Here is a 15,871-nt window from a genome sequence, read left to right as displayed (position 1 = left end):
TATATATATATATATATATATATATATATATATATATATATATATATATATATATATATATATATATATATATATATAGCAGATATAGATAAGATATAGTATAGTATAACAAAAGTTTATATATTCTGAATTTTGAAGCACCTTTAGATATGAAAGTACAGAATGGGTGTCATATTTACCGATGCATGTGACATCGCTCCCGGACCATGTACCGTCGGCTTGGCAGGTCCGACTGTTGTTACCTCTCTCGTGTATCTCATAGCCTGGGTCACAGGAGAAACTGCAGTTCTCAGGAAACCGGAAGGAGGAGCCGTTATCACAGGATATTCTCCCATTGGCGGGGATAGACAGGGCTGGGCACTGTACGCCTAAAGTAGACAAAATGAATTACAAATGGCATTTGGATTGAAGAGAACGGTTACTGTTTGACAACATACAACAAAACAAGTGGTAAAAAAATGAAAACACAAGATCATAGACCTTAAGATATCTTACATCACAAGACACATGTGTAGCACACATGTTTACTGCTACACATTATAAAGTACTTAAATTTGAATTCAAGTTGAATGGAAACAATGCCGAACATACCGATGCACACGGCGTCGTTTCCAGACCAGGTTGCATCAGTCTGACAGCGTCTCTCGCTGCTGTTTGTGGGAGTCGTTAGCTCGTAGCCTCGGTCGCAGGCGAGGTTGCAGACCTCCGGATAGCGGAATTCGGAGCCACTATTGCAGGTCATTGTACCATGCAAGGGAAGGGCCAGGTCCGGGCATTTCACAGCTGAAACAAAATGTCAAAGTGGCGAATGACAGAATAATTATTAAGACCACTGGGGCCATCATTACTGAAGGTCCTGAAAAAATAAAGGTGTAGAAAATTGGTTCAGGAACTTTTGTTTATCTTATAATGCTGAAGAATCTAGTCCCTTTTCTATTCTTTTTCTACCATGGTACTGCTGATTCCAACCAGCAACGCCTAAGGTTTAGAAAAAGTAGAGATTCAACATTCAGTTGCACCTAAACACGGCGTGGTCCCTGGCCTGTCTATGTCGACAGGAATGGTCCAGCTCCCGTCCTGTCCACAGGAGTACTCGGCATAGATCAGCCTGTCGTAACCATGGTTACAGTGGAGCAGACAGACGACCTCGTACTCCGCGGAGGTGCTGTTAGCATACTCTGTCGTGCAGGCAGTAGAGGATCCTGGGATAGAACACCTGAAGAAGCCGTTTGCTGGTTCAGAGATCTGGGAAAGTGGAGGAAAAACGACATTCAGCTGGTGATGTGGGCTGCAGTTACAAAATGGTTTCAGCTAAAACTGCCTTTTGGTCCATTGGTTAAAGTTAGATTCTGGTCATTACCTGTGTCGTCTTTAGCTGAATTATCGTAGGCACCGCACTCGGTGTAGATCATAGTATTTGGAATGAGTTTTAGGTGAATTTTTTTTTCTTTTCCCTTCCAACAATCAAGCTTTGCCTTTTTGACAGCATTTGGTTAGTTGGTAAGGTCTGACTGTACGCCACAGTCAAACCGACCAAATATGACCGATAATGATGACGATGATAGTGCAGATCGTTCTGGTCACCTACAGACTCGGACCTTCCGACATTTTGCAGTGGAAACTCCGTCAGAATCTAGCAAAATCTAGCAACAGCATTGCACTGACCGGGAAAGGCGGACAGGGGGTCCGTTCACAGCGTCTCCCGTCCCCGACCGTCCCGACCCGGCAGCGGCAGCTGAAGGTCTGGTGGCCCGTCAGGTCGCAGATCCCGTGCTCAGGGTGACAGTCGTGCAGGCCGAGCCGGCAGTAGTTAGACTGGACACATCTACACAAGGGTTTAGAAACGACAATGAAATTTTCATTCAATACATTGACAATTGTTCGTTGTAGAATCGACTTAAGCTTAGTCGTCACATATGGTGTTACCGTGATATTGTACAGCACATAAGTCATTTCTTCATGACTAACCGAATTCATAGGTCCCGAAAACACAACGTTAACGTTTATGTATACAGTCGGACCATACACCAATTTGAAAAAAAGGCTTTCTGGATTGCAGAAGGGTTCATTTTGGTAGCATGACATGTAAAGAAAAGTAGAAAAAGGAAAAATGGCCTCACCTTGGTTTATTGTTCCATTCGCCACTAGCCAGACACCTGAAGTTGTACAGACTGTGAAGAATATGGCCGCCCTCGTAGCCAACTTTGTACCCGGGCTGACAGGTCAGGCGGCAGGAGTCCTGGTACCTGGTACCGCTGCACGTCAGGCTGCCGTTGGCAGGGCTCTGGGCGGAAAAGGAAAATGTATCTGCCGTTTTCTTAAGAGACGTTATGTAGTTGATAAGGAAATAAATGCTGCCAAAATTTGATCATATCTAAGAATGACAATGTCATCACATTGAAGGAGAAGACAATAACCTAATACACTAAATGTTATAGTATTTAGCTGTCTGTGCCACACATTTTATTATACAAAACCTAAAAGATACGTACAGTAAGGTTGCCACAGTCCTTCTTCTGACAGAACAGATCTGGTCCTCCAACAACTGGCTGGAGAGCTACAGTCAAAAAAGGAACTTAGTTAGAAATATTGTCAATTCTACTACAATCCTGTGTGTGCCTTGATTGCATCAGCACCATGGTTTGATTTTAGCGACATCGCAAGAAAGGTCGCTGAAAAAGGAGCAGAAATTCTCACCTCCGTCCTGCAGGCTCCAGTTCCCGCTGCTATGACAAGCTACACTCTGGTGGTTCGTTTCGTCGTACCCGTCCGCACAGGTGACTCCGCAGGTGTTCCCGTAGGTGTGTCCGCTGGCGCACAGTAGGGCGGTGTTAGGGAACTCAGGAGGGGATCCGCAACTCACTGGTAAACGCAAGAACACTTTGTAAAAAAACTTCAACAAAAGTGCCCCAAATGTTGTGCATCTAAAGATATAACCTCTTAATGGCATCATGTTGGAATACGTCGTTCAAAAAGTACCAGTATAGCATTTCTCTATCAAGATAGGCTGCAGTACCTGGTGTGCATTCAGGCTCCCCACTCCAGGTGGCCTGGGCTGTTAGCCGGTACACCTGGCAGGTGAAGTTGTCTTGGCCCAGCCGCTCGTAGCCGTTCTGACAGGTGAGATGACACGTCTCACCGTACGTCGTACCTGTACAGGTGACGTCACCGAGTGCGGGTGTCTGCGCACGGAGGAAGACCTTAGACTGTTAGACTTTGGTGGCAAATAAATACAGAAATTGCCAACACTGATTTGTAATCACAGACAACAATTGTCATTCTATTTTCCCGAGCGTTGCAATTTTCCAATTCCTTCATCTACTTGGTAATGAGGCTTATGTAGAAGAATATGTTTGGCAAATGTAGTACATGTAACAAACATGTATGAAAAAACACTCACCGAAATGTTTCCACAGTCAGCGATGACACAGGCCAGAGTCTGTGGGATAACAACGTCTGCAAAGAAGATGGAAGGTCGATTTTAATGCATTTCAATGGAGTATACATGCACTCACATTTTCCAAAAATGTTGAGCCCACATTAACTATCTTCAAATCTCCAGTGACATTCTATGCAACATAAGTCATTTTTCTACAGTCAAGAATACGTTCCTTAGTCATTTTATCAATACTGACATGGTTCCAACCCCTGATACGAACAATAGATGTGTAACTTTTCCCCACCTGCTGACACAGCATTTTCCATCTCTGTCGTGTTCCCTCTGCGGAAGGAGGTCCAGTTTCCGGTCCAGCTGCAGCCTAGGGCGTGGTCCGTTTCCGGTAGGTACCCTACGTCACAGGTGACGTCACCGCGGTCCGAGAACACGTGACCCTGGCACAGGTACGAGCCGTGCGGGGGGTCCTCAGGTGGGCTGCAGGTTACTGTGTGATAATATGTATTCGGCAACAAACTTCGTACTCAGAATGCAGTGCCTTTTTGTGTTGGCTTATGTTAGTAATACCCTCTATAATGCCTAGTCGTATCTTGTTTTGATTATGGGTTCACCACACCACGAAGTGGTGGTGAACCCATATTGCTTTTTCTGATGTTTCTTCTCCTCCTCCTCCTTCTGCCACTTCTTTAAATTGATTCAACTCCTTCATTTTTGGGCGAAATTACCTGTAATTTCGTATAGAGGTAGAGTGGGTAAATACCCTTAGGCGTTTTTTTAATTTTTTTGATACAAGCTTTTACAATCGTTTTATTTGCTTTTTAGTGGTCCCCATAGGAAAGTACTGTGGGGGCGTACGCGCGTGACGTAATAAGAAAGGAATTCGGGGGAAGGCCCAAATATGGGCATACAAGCAGGTGTGGTCATGTTTGCAGATGTGGCTGTTGATTGGCTGTTGGCTAATTAATTTATTTACTACCATTTTCACGTACCAGCGCAGCTGGTCCAAGCGGTCTCGGCCGTGGGCCATGATACTCTGATACTGGATACCGATTCGTGTGATTCCTATAAACATTTCACCTAACTACGAACTAGTTGGAAGAATTATAGCTGCATGGATGCCTGTATATGATTTTAACAAACACTGAAAATCTGACGCAAAAACTGGCAGATATTTTGCTCTTCTCTGTTGGAACAACGCAAGCGGGAGGTCAATGACCTGCGCCCCGCGAGTACTGTAAACAACGGTACGTAATGTGTATCGTCGGCGCACGCGCGCGCGCCACGGTATCAACAATTTTCCACAATCTTCACCGACTAGTATTATATATTCTGTTATCGATTTCTGAAGAATCACCAAAATTGTAGAGTGTATCTCCTAGAAAGTCCCTTACTAGTACTTGAAGCGATCGTTACCGCCATGTTGTTCACATTATATGACATACAATGCAGAGAGTAATGGAAACGTGTCCAGATAGCTCGGTTGGTAACGCGCAGGGCTGCAAGTCCAGACATTACGAGTTCGAACCCCGGTACACTGGATATTTTTAATTATCCTTTTTACAATTTTTAACAATTTTAACATTTTTAACAATTTCAACAATTTTAACCATTTTAACCATTTTACATTTTAACAATTTCAACATTTAATTTTAACATTTTCGTTTTAATATCCATTGCTTTGCTTTTAACATTCCAAACTGATTGTTCTTACTCAAGAATTTCAATAACTTCGAATGTTAGTCTTTTGTATTTTTTCAACATACAAACCAAAATCACTTTGATGTTGTCACAAAAGTAACATCTGTGCGCGCATCGGTTTTCGTTCATTTAAAAACTACAAGTACAAAACATCTGGAAACTAAGCAAACATACTCAGTAAATTGATTGCTGTAATTCCCGATTTTTTTCACTGTACCGCAACGCAAGCGGGGGGTCAATGTTCACGGTTTTCACTGTCACCTCTGTATTGTGAACTTATCATTACAGTTAGGAAATAATTCCTGGACTTTCTTTTTCCTGCAACTGTCACCACCGTGAATATATACTTCCGTGAACATGTCCATTTTCTCAGGCCGTGAAAATTTTGCTTCCGTTAGTAGTAGTTACAATCTCGTCAAAAGTGTAAAGTAAAGCTGTCGAGATTTAAAGTGCGTGTCGTTGTATCTTTGTAAAAAAAAAGGGGATAATTGCCAAGTGCCAGTTTTGTAAATACCTGTCGAGATTCAAACAGCTTGTCCTTGTATAATTGCAGTATGATTTATTTAGAATCTCTCATTTTTGTTTGGGGAAGGGTATGGAGTGAAATTCCTACATTTGCTCCGAAGCAAATGTTGGCCTTTCTAGTTTAAACGGATTCAGCTTCTTCATTTTAGGGCCTAAGGTCCTGAAATTTGGTATGGAGGTACAGTGGGCAAATACCCCTAGGCGTTTTTAAATTTTTGTGATACAGGCTTTTAGAATGGTTTTATTTGAGTTTTTTGGCTGTGTTATAGCAAATGTATTACTGTGTTAGTGTGCCGTGTTTACCACGTCTGGGCATGAGTCATCACAATGGAATGCAGGGCATCAACCAATAGGCATGCAGCTTTCCTCTATACTTCTTGCTGATTGGCTGTTGGGATTTAACTTGATTAACACCTGCACAGAGCATTTCCACCTGCACAGAGCATTTCTTGCTGATTGGCTGTTGGGATTTAACTTGATTAACACCTTCACAGAGCATTTCCATACTGACAGTATGTCTTTATTCAAGTGTTTTGGTAGGTATTTCAAGCTTTTCTGCTCCAGCATTGGAATGCGGGGCATGAACGTTTTTTTTATTTTGAAAATCAACAGTTTGCATTATGCAATTAAAAATCCTAACCAATAAAGTAGGGAATAGCTATCCAACTGTTGTTTTAGTTGTATGTTACTTCATATTATAGTTATATCAATGTAAATCATTGTTTTCCCTTGTGTTTCTCATTCTTTCCCTGCCATGTCGTAAAATGTGGTGAACCCATCGCTGTATTTGCTCCAAAGCAAATATTGGCCTTTCTAGTTGAAATAGCAATATGTTTTAAAAAATCATATTCGGCGATACCGTTTGCCAAAGTGCAAAGTGTCTAAAAAGCCTGAGGTACCGGCTTCTTCTTAACTCCATGTACATAAAAGCCAAGGCAACACCCTACCAGGGTCACACTGTGCAGGTTCGTCCCAGTGTCCTGTAGCGTTGCACGTCAGTACAAGGTGCCTGGGCAGGTAGCCTCGCTCACAGACCACTCGGGCTTCTGACATGTAGGTGGTCGCAGTGCTGCTGACTCGACCATGAGCTAAGTTCTATGAATATAACAAACTTGAAGTTGTGACATCCATTTTTTAAAGATGACGGTAATATGAAATTGGTGGGTCCAGGTACGCGATTATTGACAGTTACTTTTTTTATTCAACAAAAGAAAAGAACAAAAGAAGTGGAACCATCCAACTTGACAACATAAGTCAGATCAAACCAAAGTAACTCAAATGTACATAATAAATAGTTAATATGATTTAGTATTATAAATATAAGTACTGTATAACAAAAGTCAAATCATAAGTCAAATCAACCGAAGTAACTCAAATGTACATATGGAAGTAGCATGAAATCATAATAGATAATATGATTTAGTATTATAAATATAAATATTGTATGACAAAATATAATTTAAACACAAAATCCACCCCATTTGCCGAGATGCTTCTCCAATTTGTTTTTACTTGTAGTGATATAAAACTCAACTTTGTTACAAAAAAAATTAGAAAGGATAGAAAATTCAATTTTTCGGACTTTCTACTATGGAATATGAAACATTTTGCTAACAGGATGATGAAGTTTTGAATTATAGAGGTGCCTGGGAGAAGGTTTCTGAAAATGATATTAAAACCGTTCAAGATAATATCTTGACCGGTTTTTTGAAGATACCAAATTTTGATCTTTTTCCAAAAATCTATTAAGTTAGGACAATCCCATAAAACATGAAGGTACTTAGTATGTTTTGACCGTTACTTTATTACTAGATCCGGCTAGTTTCTTGATCTGGTGAAGTTTCTGTTCTTGGTGATATGAACTACAGAAGAAAGTAAGTTTTATGTCTCACACTTAATTATTAGTATCATTAATTTGGTGTATGTTTGTTATTTTCTGTTCAGATAAGCCATTCGAAACAAGTACCCCAAATTCTCCTTTGCAGTCCACAATTCTGCATACCGGCCGTCTGGACGCCCCAAACGTCTCTGCAAATAGAAAGACAGAATTGTGTTTTTTTCTTTATTGCTATTTTCAATTTCAATATATATATGGCCTGTTCTATAATTTCTTTGTGTACACAATATATTCTATGTGCTGTCATATATTGTTAAAAATGGTAACAGGTTCTTCTTGAATTTGATTTTTGAGGTTTCAAAAAATGCTGCACGATCATATTTCATTTTTCATATTTGGGATTATTTTAAGTATGATATTTAGAGCCTTGTTTTGTATCGCCGAACTCTACTTACCTAGGCGAGACAGAATATGCAGGAAGTCCAGGTTGGCCACTTTGTCGTCTAGAGTTGGGCCAATCCAGATCAACAATTGCCGCATCATGTTGAAGTCGATGATGTTGTCCTCTGATATCATGTTTAGATATGTCTTTATGATAGACAGATTTGGGACGTCATCAACCTTCACTAAAATGTTAAACGCCACGTCCGCGTAGATTTCGTCGGAGATGCCGAGGTGCTCGAACATCCGAGGGTCGGTGTTCGGCATCGTGTCGGCAGCCCGCCCGACGCCGACGAGTGTCGACACGACTTCGGGCGCGATCGGCGCCCATCGGCCGCGGTTGCAGAACAGCAGGCCCGCGTCATCAGTCTGGTAGCCCACGTCACACCTGGCGATGCACATGCGCACGTAGATGTTGTGGTGGGCGATACTGATGCAGTTGAAGCGGCCATGGGGCAAGTCGGGGAGAGACGTGTTTCCGCAAACTGAAAAGGAGAAACCAAACATTCAGAATTCGAAAGTCAGCAACTTGCTTTTAAGGAAAACATGTTGTTTTTGCTCTGTGTCTTCCTCTTCTTCTCCAAACAAATAAGGTCAATGACCTGGATCAGACGTCTGTCATCATGGTAACTGGTGCTGTAGCAGGCACTCGGTGGAGCTGGGTTACATATTTTTTGTAGCAGGACAGAGTTGGAGACGCCGATCTCCATATGCATGTATATGAATGTGTTTGAGTAAGACTAAATAAAGCATCAGCTAGTCAGACTAGACAATGTGAAGAACATTATCATATGCAAATGTTGCCTTTTCAGTTCAACGCCGTAGTCCCTCCAGTAAAAGAACCGTAATGAGAGGAGGGGGGTATAAACTCTGTCACGTTTGGAACCGTATTCTTAACATTGTAGCAACGACACCTAGCGGCAGTGCAAGGAACTTTTTGAACCAAAGACTCACATTCCTGCACAGGAATCTCCACGGTCGGTTGCGGCACGTGTCCAGGCGGCAGTATCGCTGATTTGTCCCCTCCTGCGGCCTGGAGAGCCAACTGGTACCACCTCTGCATCTCCGGGGAAAACTGCTGCATCCACACAGGCACCGGCTCCGCAGGAGTCATGTAGGCTGTTGAACCAGTGGAAAGATAGTACAAGAAATTTGAAGATGATTGTCAGATTGAGGAAGGTCAAACGCAAATAATAAAAGAGTGAGCACAGCTCGTCTTTTCAGAGAGCTAACTAAAAGATACGACAAAACTGAGAAATGCCATCTGCGCTGAAGACTAAGAACATTTTTTCGGTCAGCAATAAAAAAACCTTCCTATCAGAAATTATTAGACAATACCTTTTGCAGTCTAAATGAAAACTAGCTAGTTCCATCAAAAAGTGATCAACTGAAATCTAAGGAATCGGGTGATAGAAAAAACAAGCTAACCTGGCATGACTTTGATCTTAAAGAAGACAGCGAACACCACCGCTGTCAGGACGGCCAGGCAGTAGAAGATGGCGGCGAGGATGAGCAGCGTGTCTAACCGCTTCGAATTCCTGGGTGGCGGGTTCAGGGAGGAGCCGTACCCGTACAGCGGCGGGCCGTACGGCGTCCATACGTCGCCGGGTTTCACCTGCTTCCCGCTGAACAGAGAGTCAGAACTCGGTTGCCTTTTTGGTGGGGCCTGCGAGAGATACATGAGTCAACACAAAAGTTTTGTATGGGGATGGCATCTTAACCACTTTGTGTTGTCTGTTCGATACTATAAAGCTTGTACACATACAAAAATTACATTTGTAGTACCTTTTTCTCCACTAAACCCACAGATGTACTGTGTTCGACTTCTTGCGACCCTTCTTCAAACGGCGAATCTTTCTCTTCAACGGTGACGCGCCTTAAAAAAGACACACAATCATGGTGATCAAACAAGAACAATGAACTGTGAGTTATCTAGTATACACACATCTATCCTAGAATGCCAAACGTTAAACATATGATGCTTAAGTCAACAAAGGCTTTGCAATAGTCTGTTACTTACCGATCATCATCACAGTATTCCTGATGGTCATTGCCACTTCCTTTGATAACGTACTGTGTTGCACCCGTCTAGGATTTTGAACAGACAAAACAAAAAGTTTGATATTAAAGTCAGGACATGATAATGTGGGCCATACTCGATACCAGTTCTGTCTTTATATTTAATTCGTAATTGCAAACAAGAATTCGGAGATCTCATACCTCCATGAAATATATTTGAAATTAGACAAGACAATAGTGGAAGACATGCATCAATAGCGGCATACTGTCCAAAATTGTGTACCATACAATATACTATAACGATGCCACAATAAGAGGCATATTGTAACCAAGAGTAAAGGCACTGATTTCACAGTGATTGTAAATGTACTACCGCGCTTAAGTATTGTTTCAACGGCGAACTTTAAACACCGCAAAAAATCTTCTTTCCTTTCCTAACGCGAAATCTATCCCGCGAACATATGTGAATTTACAGTACCTTCAAGTTGACTTCCTGGCTGTCCTCTGGTATTTTGAAGTCTCGCCACATAAAGGACCGGTCAGCACGTGTGCTCCTGATCTGGAGAAAAATACATTTAGACTAAACATATAGGACTACAAATAACTAGTAAATGAAACAGTTTCTTTTAGTTGAGTACCAACAACAAAGACAAAAAGGTTTGGCTTAAAATTGTTACCGGAACTTGACCGATGTCCTCTGCCGGTATTGTGTCAATAGTCTTGTGTTTTGGCTCTTGCCGTCCGCACTGGGTCCGCCTGGTTAAATCATCCCGAGGCTGCAGGTGGTCGCACCGGGTCGTCCAGGCAGTTTTAGTCGGGCCGTGAGTCGACCTGCCCCGGGGGAGCTGCTTGGGGCTGCCCGGTGTTGATGACATGTCTCTGAGGTTCAACAAAATGACAAGTGGCAAATAAATGCAACTGGACGAATAAGTTGTCTACCTATTAGTAAGTACGATATACTTTCCTTAAACCATGAAACAGAACATTTCATGTGACATTGGTAAGCCTAGTCTTCTGCAACTTCTTTCATGGGTGCCGGATAAATCACGGAATGATACTAGTAATAGGAAAGTTCTGAATATGCCTGGACTATCCAGAACTAAGACCCGTGCCCTCGGCATGCATGGTTTTGGATAAAACACAGTTCTGGATACGCAGGATATTGGATACGCAGGGTTCTGGATAAAGCATGATTCTGGATAAAGCACGATTCAGAAAAAAGCACGGTTCTGGATAAAGCACGGCTCTGGATAAAGCACGGCTCTGGATAAAGCACGGTTCTGGATAAAGCACGGTTCTGGATAAAGCACGGTTCTGGATAAAGCATGGTTCTGGATAAAGCACGGTTCTGGATAAAGCACGGTTCTGGACACTACACGTACCTTTCAATGTAGTTCGTTGGGATAAAACTCCCGAGACGAAGGAAGCAGACACTCACCTGTGCTGCACACCTAGATATGCCTTCTGCAGGTGTTGTAAAATGTTCCTAGTTAGTGTTTAACTCGCATAAGTCTTGCGTCTTGTCGATAAGGAAATGCTGTAAGTGACTGTTTAGGTTCTTCCCCCGTGAGGTCCACCTACCAGTCATGGTCTAAATATAGCCCAGGGACGTACGTGCTTCTTTAGAGCCAAGAACGCAACTCTTACACAACTCTTTGTGTCGAGTAATGCTCTAACGCGTCTTGCGTTTTTGGCCTTGTTCATATGAAGTCACCCGAACCGCGATTCGGGTAACTCGCATTCCTCACATCTGGTCCACCTGCCACACATTCCTTTCAAACCGTGACCGATCATTCCTTTCAAACCGTGTCCAATTAATTGTAAGTTGTTTGATGAGAACACGCAAGGTAGCGTGTTATTAATGTCAGAGGTCAACGACCTGCTTGCTGGTGCCCCCCTCCCAGCGTGTCTCGGCCGAATGCCGACGTAGTCCCGCCAGAGGCGGTGAAGCTCGCCCTAGAACGGACACATTATTTGACCATTACTGCTCTTTAAGTTGCTGCCACGTAAATATTGATATTGCATATAAATAAAGAAATATCACCCCGTAATCCATGACCAGGTGAAGTCACATTGAAATCACATTGCGTTCAGACGCAAATCGATGCGGGAAAACCGATTCGAAACCACCTCCCGAAGTGGATTGGGATCGAGGCGCTTTCAATGTGATTTGGAACGTTCAGATGGGGCCACTTGAAACCGGCTTCGTGGGAAACCACATGTAAAGCGCCTTCACTGACTTCATATGAACAGGGCCTTTGAAAGACCTTTATTATACATTCATGCTTTTACAATCTAGTTCTATCTAGTACAATAACAGTGATGCATTTCAGGTGTCTTAAGTTATCACATCTACAGTATATCAGGTATGTACAGATTCACTGTCAAGATTGACGATTGTCAGTTGCCAGGAACAACAAAGGGAAACAAATGGGAAAGTGAGAGGCCATGGTCCTGCATGAATGGTCTAGATTTAAAGTTGTTTACAGACGCACCTGTTCTTTCTACATCGGATGTCACTTAACACCTGCTTTTCAAGGTTTAACAATAACAACGACCCACTGGATCACGCCAGGAGCCACGAGGGGAAATAGCGAAGGAACATGAGCAGTCGAGCCTGTAGGAACGACGTAGAAATCGGTCTAAAAAGGGTATTAATTGGCCAGAGAAGGTAGCCGGCCATCGAGGATCCAATCGGCCTGCACCTTCTCTGGCCAATTAAAACCTATCTTAGACCGATTTCTACGATTTATTCAGCCTGCAAAAGGAGTCTGGTGGAGACTACGTGTATACATGTAGCAGGGTACGCATGAGAACAACCCTGGCACAGAGCTAGGACTGCTCAATCACGTGGGTCATGGCGGCAGATACACAAAAACAATTCAGCATTTGTGAAAGAAAACACACGACAAGCGGCTTGGGAAAGCTGTTACAGTAGTTTGGTAATAACACACTGCTCGAGTCATTATATAAAAATGAGGTTTTGTTATAGTCACTCCCCCAGGAATTTTACAGTCTTGTGAAGTCAAAAGATGTTTCCCGGCTGACGTCACTTTAGCCTCAGGCTTGTTTTTCAGTCCGATGCGGTTTCATACCGACGTTTGCCTCCATCCCAGGGTACGGCGTGCGGCCAAGCTGCACCACTTCCCACAACAGAACCACGAAGGACCAACTGGAAAGAAATACTTTATAGTATTGACGTTGGGACGGACTTGGTGGTAATGCACATCGAAGATGTAAAGATGATAATTTTTTTACAGTGATAGATCATGTATGTTTATTTCCACTAAGATTTTGGTGTCTATAAAACAATTTAAGAACTCACACGTCGCTCTTGTGAGTGAACCTAGCCTCGTTCTTCAGGCCCTCCGGCGCCATCCACTTCAGCGGCAGCAGGTCGTGGACCTGGAAAAACAAGAAAGGATAGCTGCTTCAAATTCTATCTAAAGCCGACTTTTACAAGACTACAGGATCTGTAGATGAATAGAATCCGCTTCTCCTTACTCAATTATACTGCGCCAGCTCCCTATGTAAGATCTGCTGTTAGTCCGACCTACCCAGTCCTGCCGATGGTACCCCACAGCGTACATGTCCCGGGACCTACCCTGTCCTGCCGATGGTACCCCACAGTGTACATGTCCCGGGACCTACCTTGTCCTGTCAATAGTATCCCACAGTGTACATGTCTCGGGACCTACCCTGACCTGGCAATGGTACCCGACAGCGTACATGTCCCGGGACCTACCCTGTCCTGGCAATGGTACCCCACAGCGTACATGTCCCGGGACCTACCTTGTCCTGCCGATGGTACCCCACAGCGTACATGTCCCGGGACCTACCCTGTCCTGCCGATGGTACCCCACAGTGTACATGTCCCGGGACCTACCCTGTCCTGCCGATGGTACCCCACAGTGTACATGTCCCGGGACCTACCCTGTCCTGCCGATGGTATACCCCACAGCGTACATGTCCCGGGACCTACCCTGTCCTGCCGATGGTACCCCACAGCGTACATGTCTCGGGACCTACCCTGTCCTGCCGATGGTACCCCACAGCGTACATGTCTCGGGACCTACCCTGTCCTGCCGATGGTACCCCACGGCGTACATGTCCCGGGCTAGTCCGCAGTCGCCGATCAACACGACTTTCCTCACTTCACTCAGGTGAAAATGAGTACCTAGCTTTGGTTAGGGACGTCCCTCGGACAGGACGTTAAATGGGGGTCCCGTGTTTGGGGAGAACCACACCCCACGCACGTTAAATAACCCACCGCTTGACTTGACTTATGTCGAGTCCTGGTGTCCCTGGCCTCGAGACAAAATGGCTGACCAACACTCCCTATCTTCCATCACTTGACCCAAGTAGTCCACCTCCAGGCCGGTGTCTCTCCTTAGGCAGTCTATGTAGGTTGCAGCCGGTCTGCCGGCCTTCCTCCTCCCATGCTTGGGAGTCCACAGTACCAGCTCGGCCACAATCTCCTCTCTGCTCCTGTGACAGTGTCCTGCAAACCTAAGCCTTCTTGATCGCACTTATCGAAAAGAGTAGGGGACCTTCTTGGTGTGAGTGATTGAAACCTGACAGTCTGGTCACAGGTTTGACATCTTGAAGAGGTGATAGTCACCTGTTACAATGTATGTCAATCCTTCCACAAATGTGGTAAATCTTCATTTAAAAAAGTCTTGGGCAATCTCTCGCACCAGACGCTGGAAGGGCAGCTTGCGGATGTTCAGACAAATATATATATAAGTTGCACTAGTGACACAATCTAAGGCCTTTATATTTCATAGAGACTGACACCCAACTGTACAGCCTTCTCTCAGTAAATACCTCCGTAGTCGCCAGAAGTACGGCCCGGTTCTCCGTTTCATAGAATGCTTCAACACTTTTCCTGCACAACAAAATGCATCTCGGGAGCGGACAAGCTTGGGCAGGAATGCCAGGTTTATTCTCTACCAGCTATGACTTAAAAAAATGCAATTTTATCTGCTACCCGTTAAAGTGTGGGACTGAAAGCGACAGCCTAATATTTTCCATGACAACACCTGTTCATTGAGCTTGAACAGGAGCAAAAACCACTTCAAGAGGATGCGATCATGGTGACGTCAGATCTATTATGTACACTGACTGGTATATGTGGCTGGAGAGTGGAAACGAAAAACACACAATTTTTATCGGGAAATCCCCCCCCCCCAAAAAAAAACATTTACTAAAATTAGAGGGGTTAGATCTAAACAACTTGAAATTCCTTTGTTCTTGTAGCTAGAGGGACCTGCTTCAATTTGCAAAGTTTTTTTTTTTTTTAAATTAAGCTATTTAATCTTCAGACAGCTAGGTAGCCTATTCAGTTTTGTCAAATTGATTTTTGTCGGAGACAGTGTTTTGGCTTCAGAATTATTTTCTGCAAGAGACGGTCGCTATAGTTGAGGTTGTGTGGAACCAACTGGAGACCCAAAATAAGACCCGGTTTACACGGCGCCAAAATCATTGCGTACGAAAATTGCGTACGCAAGGGTTTTCCCTCCGTGTAAACTGGCCCCAATTTGCGTACGCAACTTTCGTACGCAATTTTCGTACGCCACCTCTAGAGGTGGCGTACGATCAGCGGCTCGCCCAGCGGGGAGTCTCCGTGCCTCCCAGCTTCATGTTTAAGCCGGGGTGTGCCCCTTTATAATTATCACTCATTACTTCCTGGTCTATGGTTTATTTCCAAAGGCGTTTGTCATCGGATACAGCTGTAATGCCATAATGTTACAAAACTGTCCAATTATGGACCTATTACATTATTACGTTACAGTTTGTTCTAAAGAGTATTGAACGGTCAGTTAAAGTATAAAGTTTGAAAAGTCAGGTGTGTTTGATTTTTGCTGTGTCTAGTTTTGTTGACACAGCATTACGTGCCATAATGGGTTATTTAGTTGTGACAGTAGAAGAAAGTTAGTAAATGTAACGCTACACAA

The 15,871-nt window shown here is 43.7% G+C and overlaps 1 protein-coding gene and 1 long non-coding RNA gene across 3 annotated transcripts in view; both read right to left on the bottom strand.

Moving 5' to 3' along the window:
• The window catches only part of LOC109470157, a 12,336-nt gene extending 2,215 nt beyond the window's left edge, over window positions 1-10,121 (bottom strand). Inside the window, exons 1-18 of the mRNA XM_019768939.1 lie at window positions 10,116-10,121; window positions 9,916-9,983; window positions 9,681-9,771; window positions 9,324-9,561; window positions 8,850-9,014; window positions 7,910-8,380; window positions 7,584-7,645; window positions 6,565-6,712; window positions 3,684-3,881; window positions 3,401-3,456; window positions 3,017-3,182; window positions 2,698-2,862; window positions 2,493-2,557; window positions 2,121-2,284; window positions 1,666-1,825; window positions 1,020-1,245; window positions 592-783; window positions 160-368 (exon numbers count right to left, since the gene is read on the bottom strand). Of these exons, the coding sequence (XP_019624498.1) occupies window positions 160-368; window positions 592-783; window positions 1,020-1,245; window positions 1,666-1,825; window positions 2,121-2,284; window positions 2,493-2,557; window positions 2,698-2,862; window positions 3,017-3,182; window positions 3,401-3,456; window positions 3,684-3,881; window positions 6,565-6,712; window positions 7,584-7,645; window positions 7,910-8,380; window positions 8,850-9,014; window positions 9,324-9,561; window positions 9,681-9,771; window positions 9,916-9,983; window positions 10,116-10,121 (2,850 nt within the window). The remainder of the gene's footprint in view (window positions 1-159; window positions 369-591; window positions 784-1,019; window positions 1,246-1,665; window positions 1,826-2,120; window positions 2,285-2,492; window positions 2,558-2,697; window positions 2,863-3,016; window positions 3,183-3,400; window positions 3,457-3,683; window positions 3,882-6,564; window positions 6,713-7,583; window positions 7,646-7,909; window positions 8,381-8,849; window positions 9,015-9,323; window positions 9,562-9,680; window positions 9,772-9,915; window positions 9,984-10,115) is intronic.
• Window positions 10,122-10,392: 271 nt separating this feature from the next.
• On the bottom strand, window positions 10,393-11,453 carry LOC109470235. Of its 2 annotated transcripts, none has more exons than XR_002140239.1 (3): window positions 11,353-11,453; window positions 10,592-10,793; window positions 10,393-10,473 (listed from the first exon to the last, which is right to left on the bottom strand). It is a non-coding gene; the product is annotated as an uncharacterized LOC109470235 (long non-coding RNA). The 2 variants fall into 2 exon arrangements; XR_002140238.1 differs by having other exon boundaries at window positions 11,297-11,402.
• Between the last annotated feature and the right edge of the window lie 4,418 nt (window positions 11,454-15,871).

This window comes from Branchiostoma belcheri, unplaced genomic scaffold, assembly GCF_001625305.1.
Source record: "Branchiostoma belcheri isolate BF01 breed outbred unplaced genomic scaffold, Haploidv18h27 scaffold22, whole genome shotgun sequence".
Classification (NCBI taxonomy): Eukaryota; Metazoa; Chordata; class Leptocardii; order Amphioxiformes; family Branchiostomatidae; genus Branchiostoma; species Branchiostoma belcheri.
The sequence above is the reverse complement of the archived record's forward strand: the minus strand, read 5'-3'. Positions and strand labels throughout refer to the sequence as shown.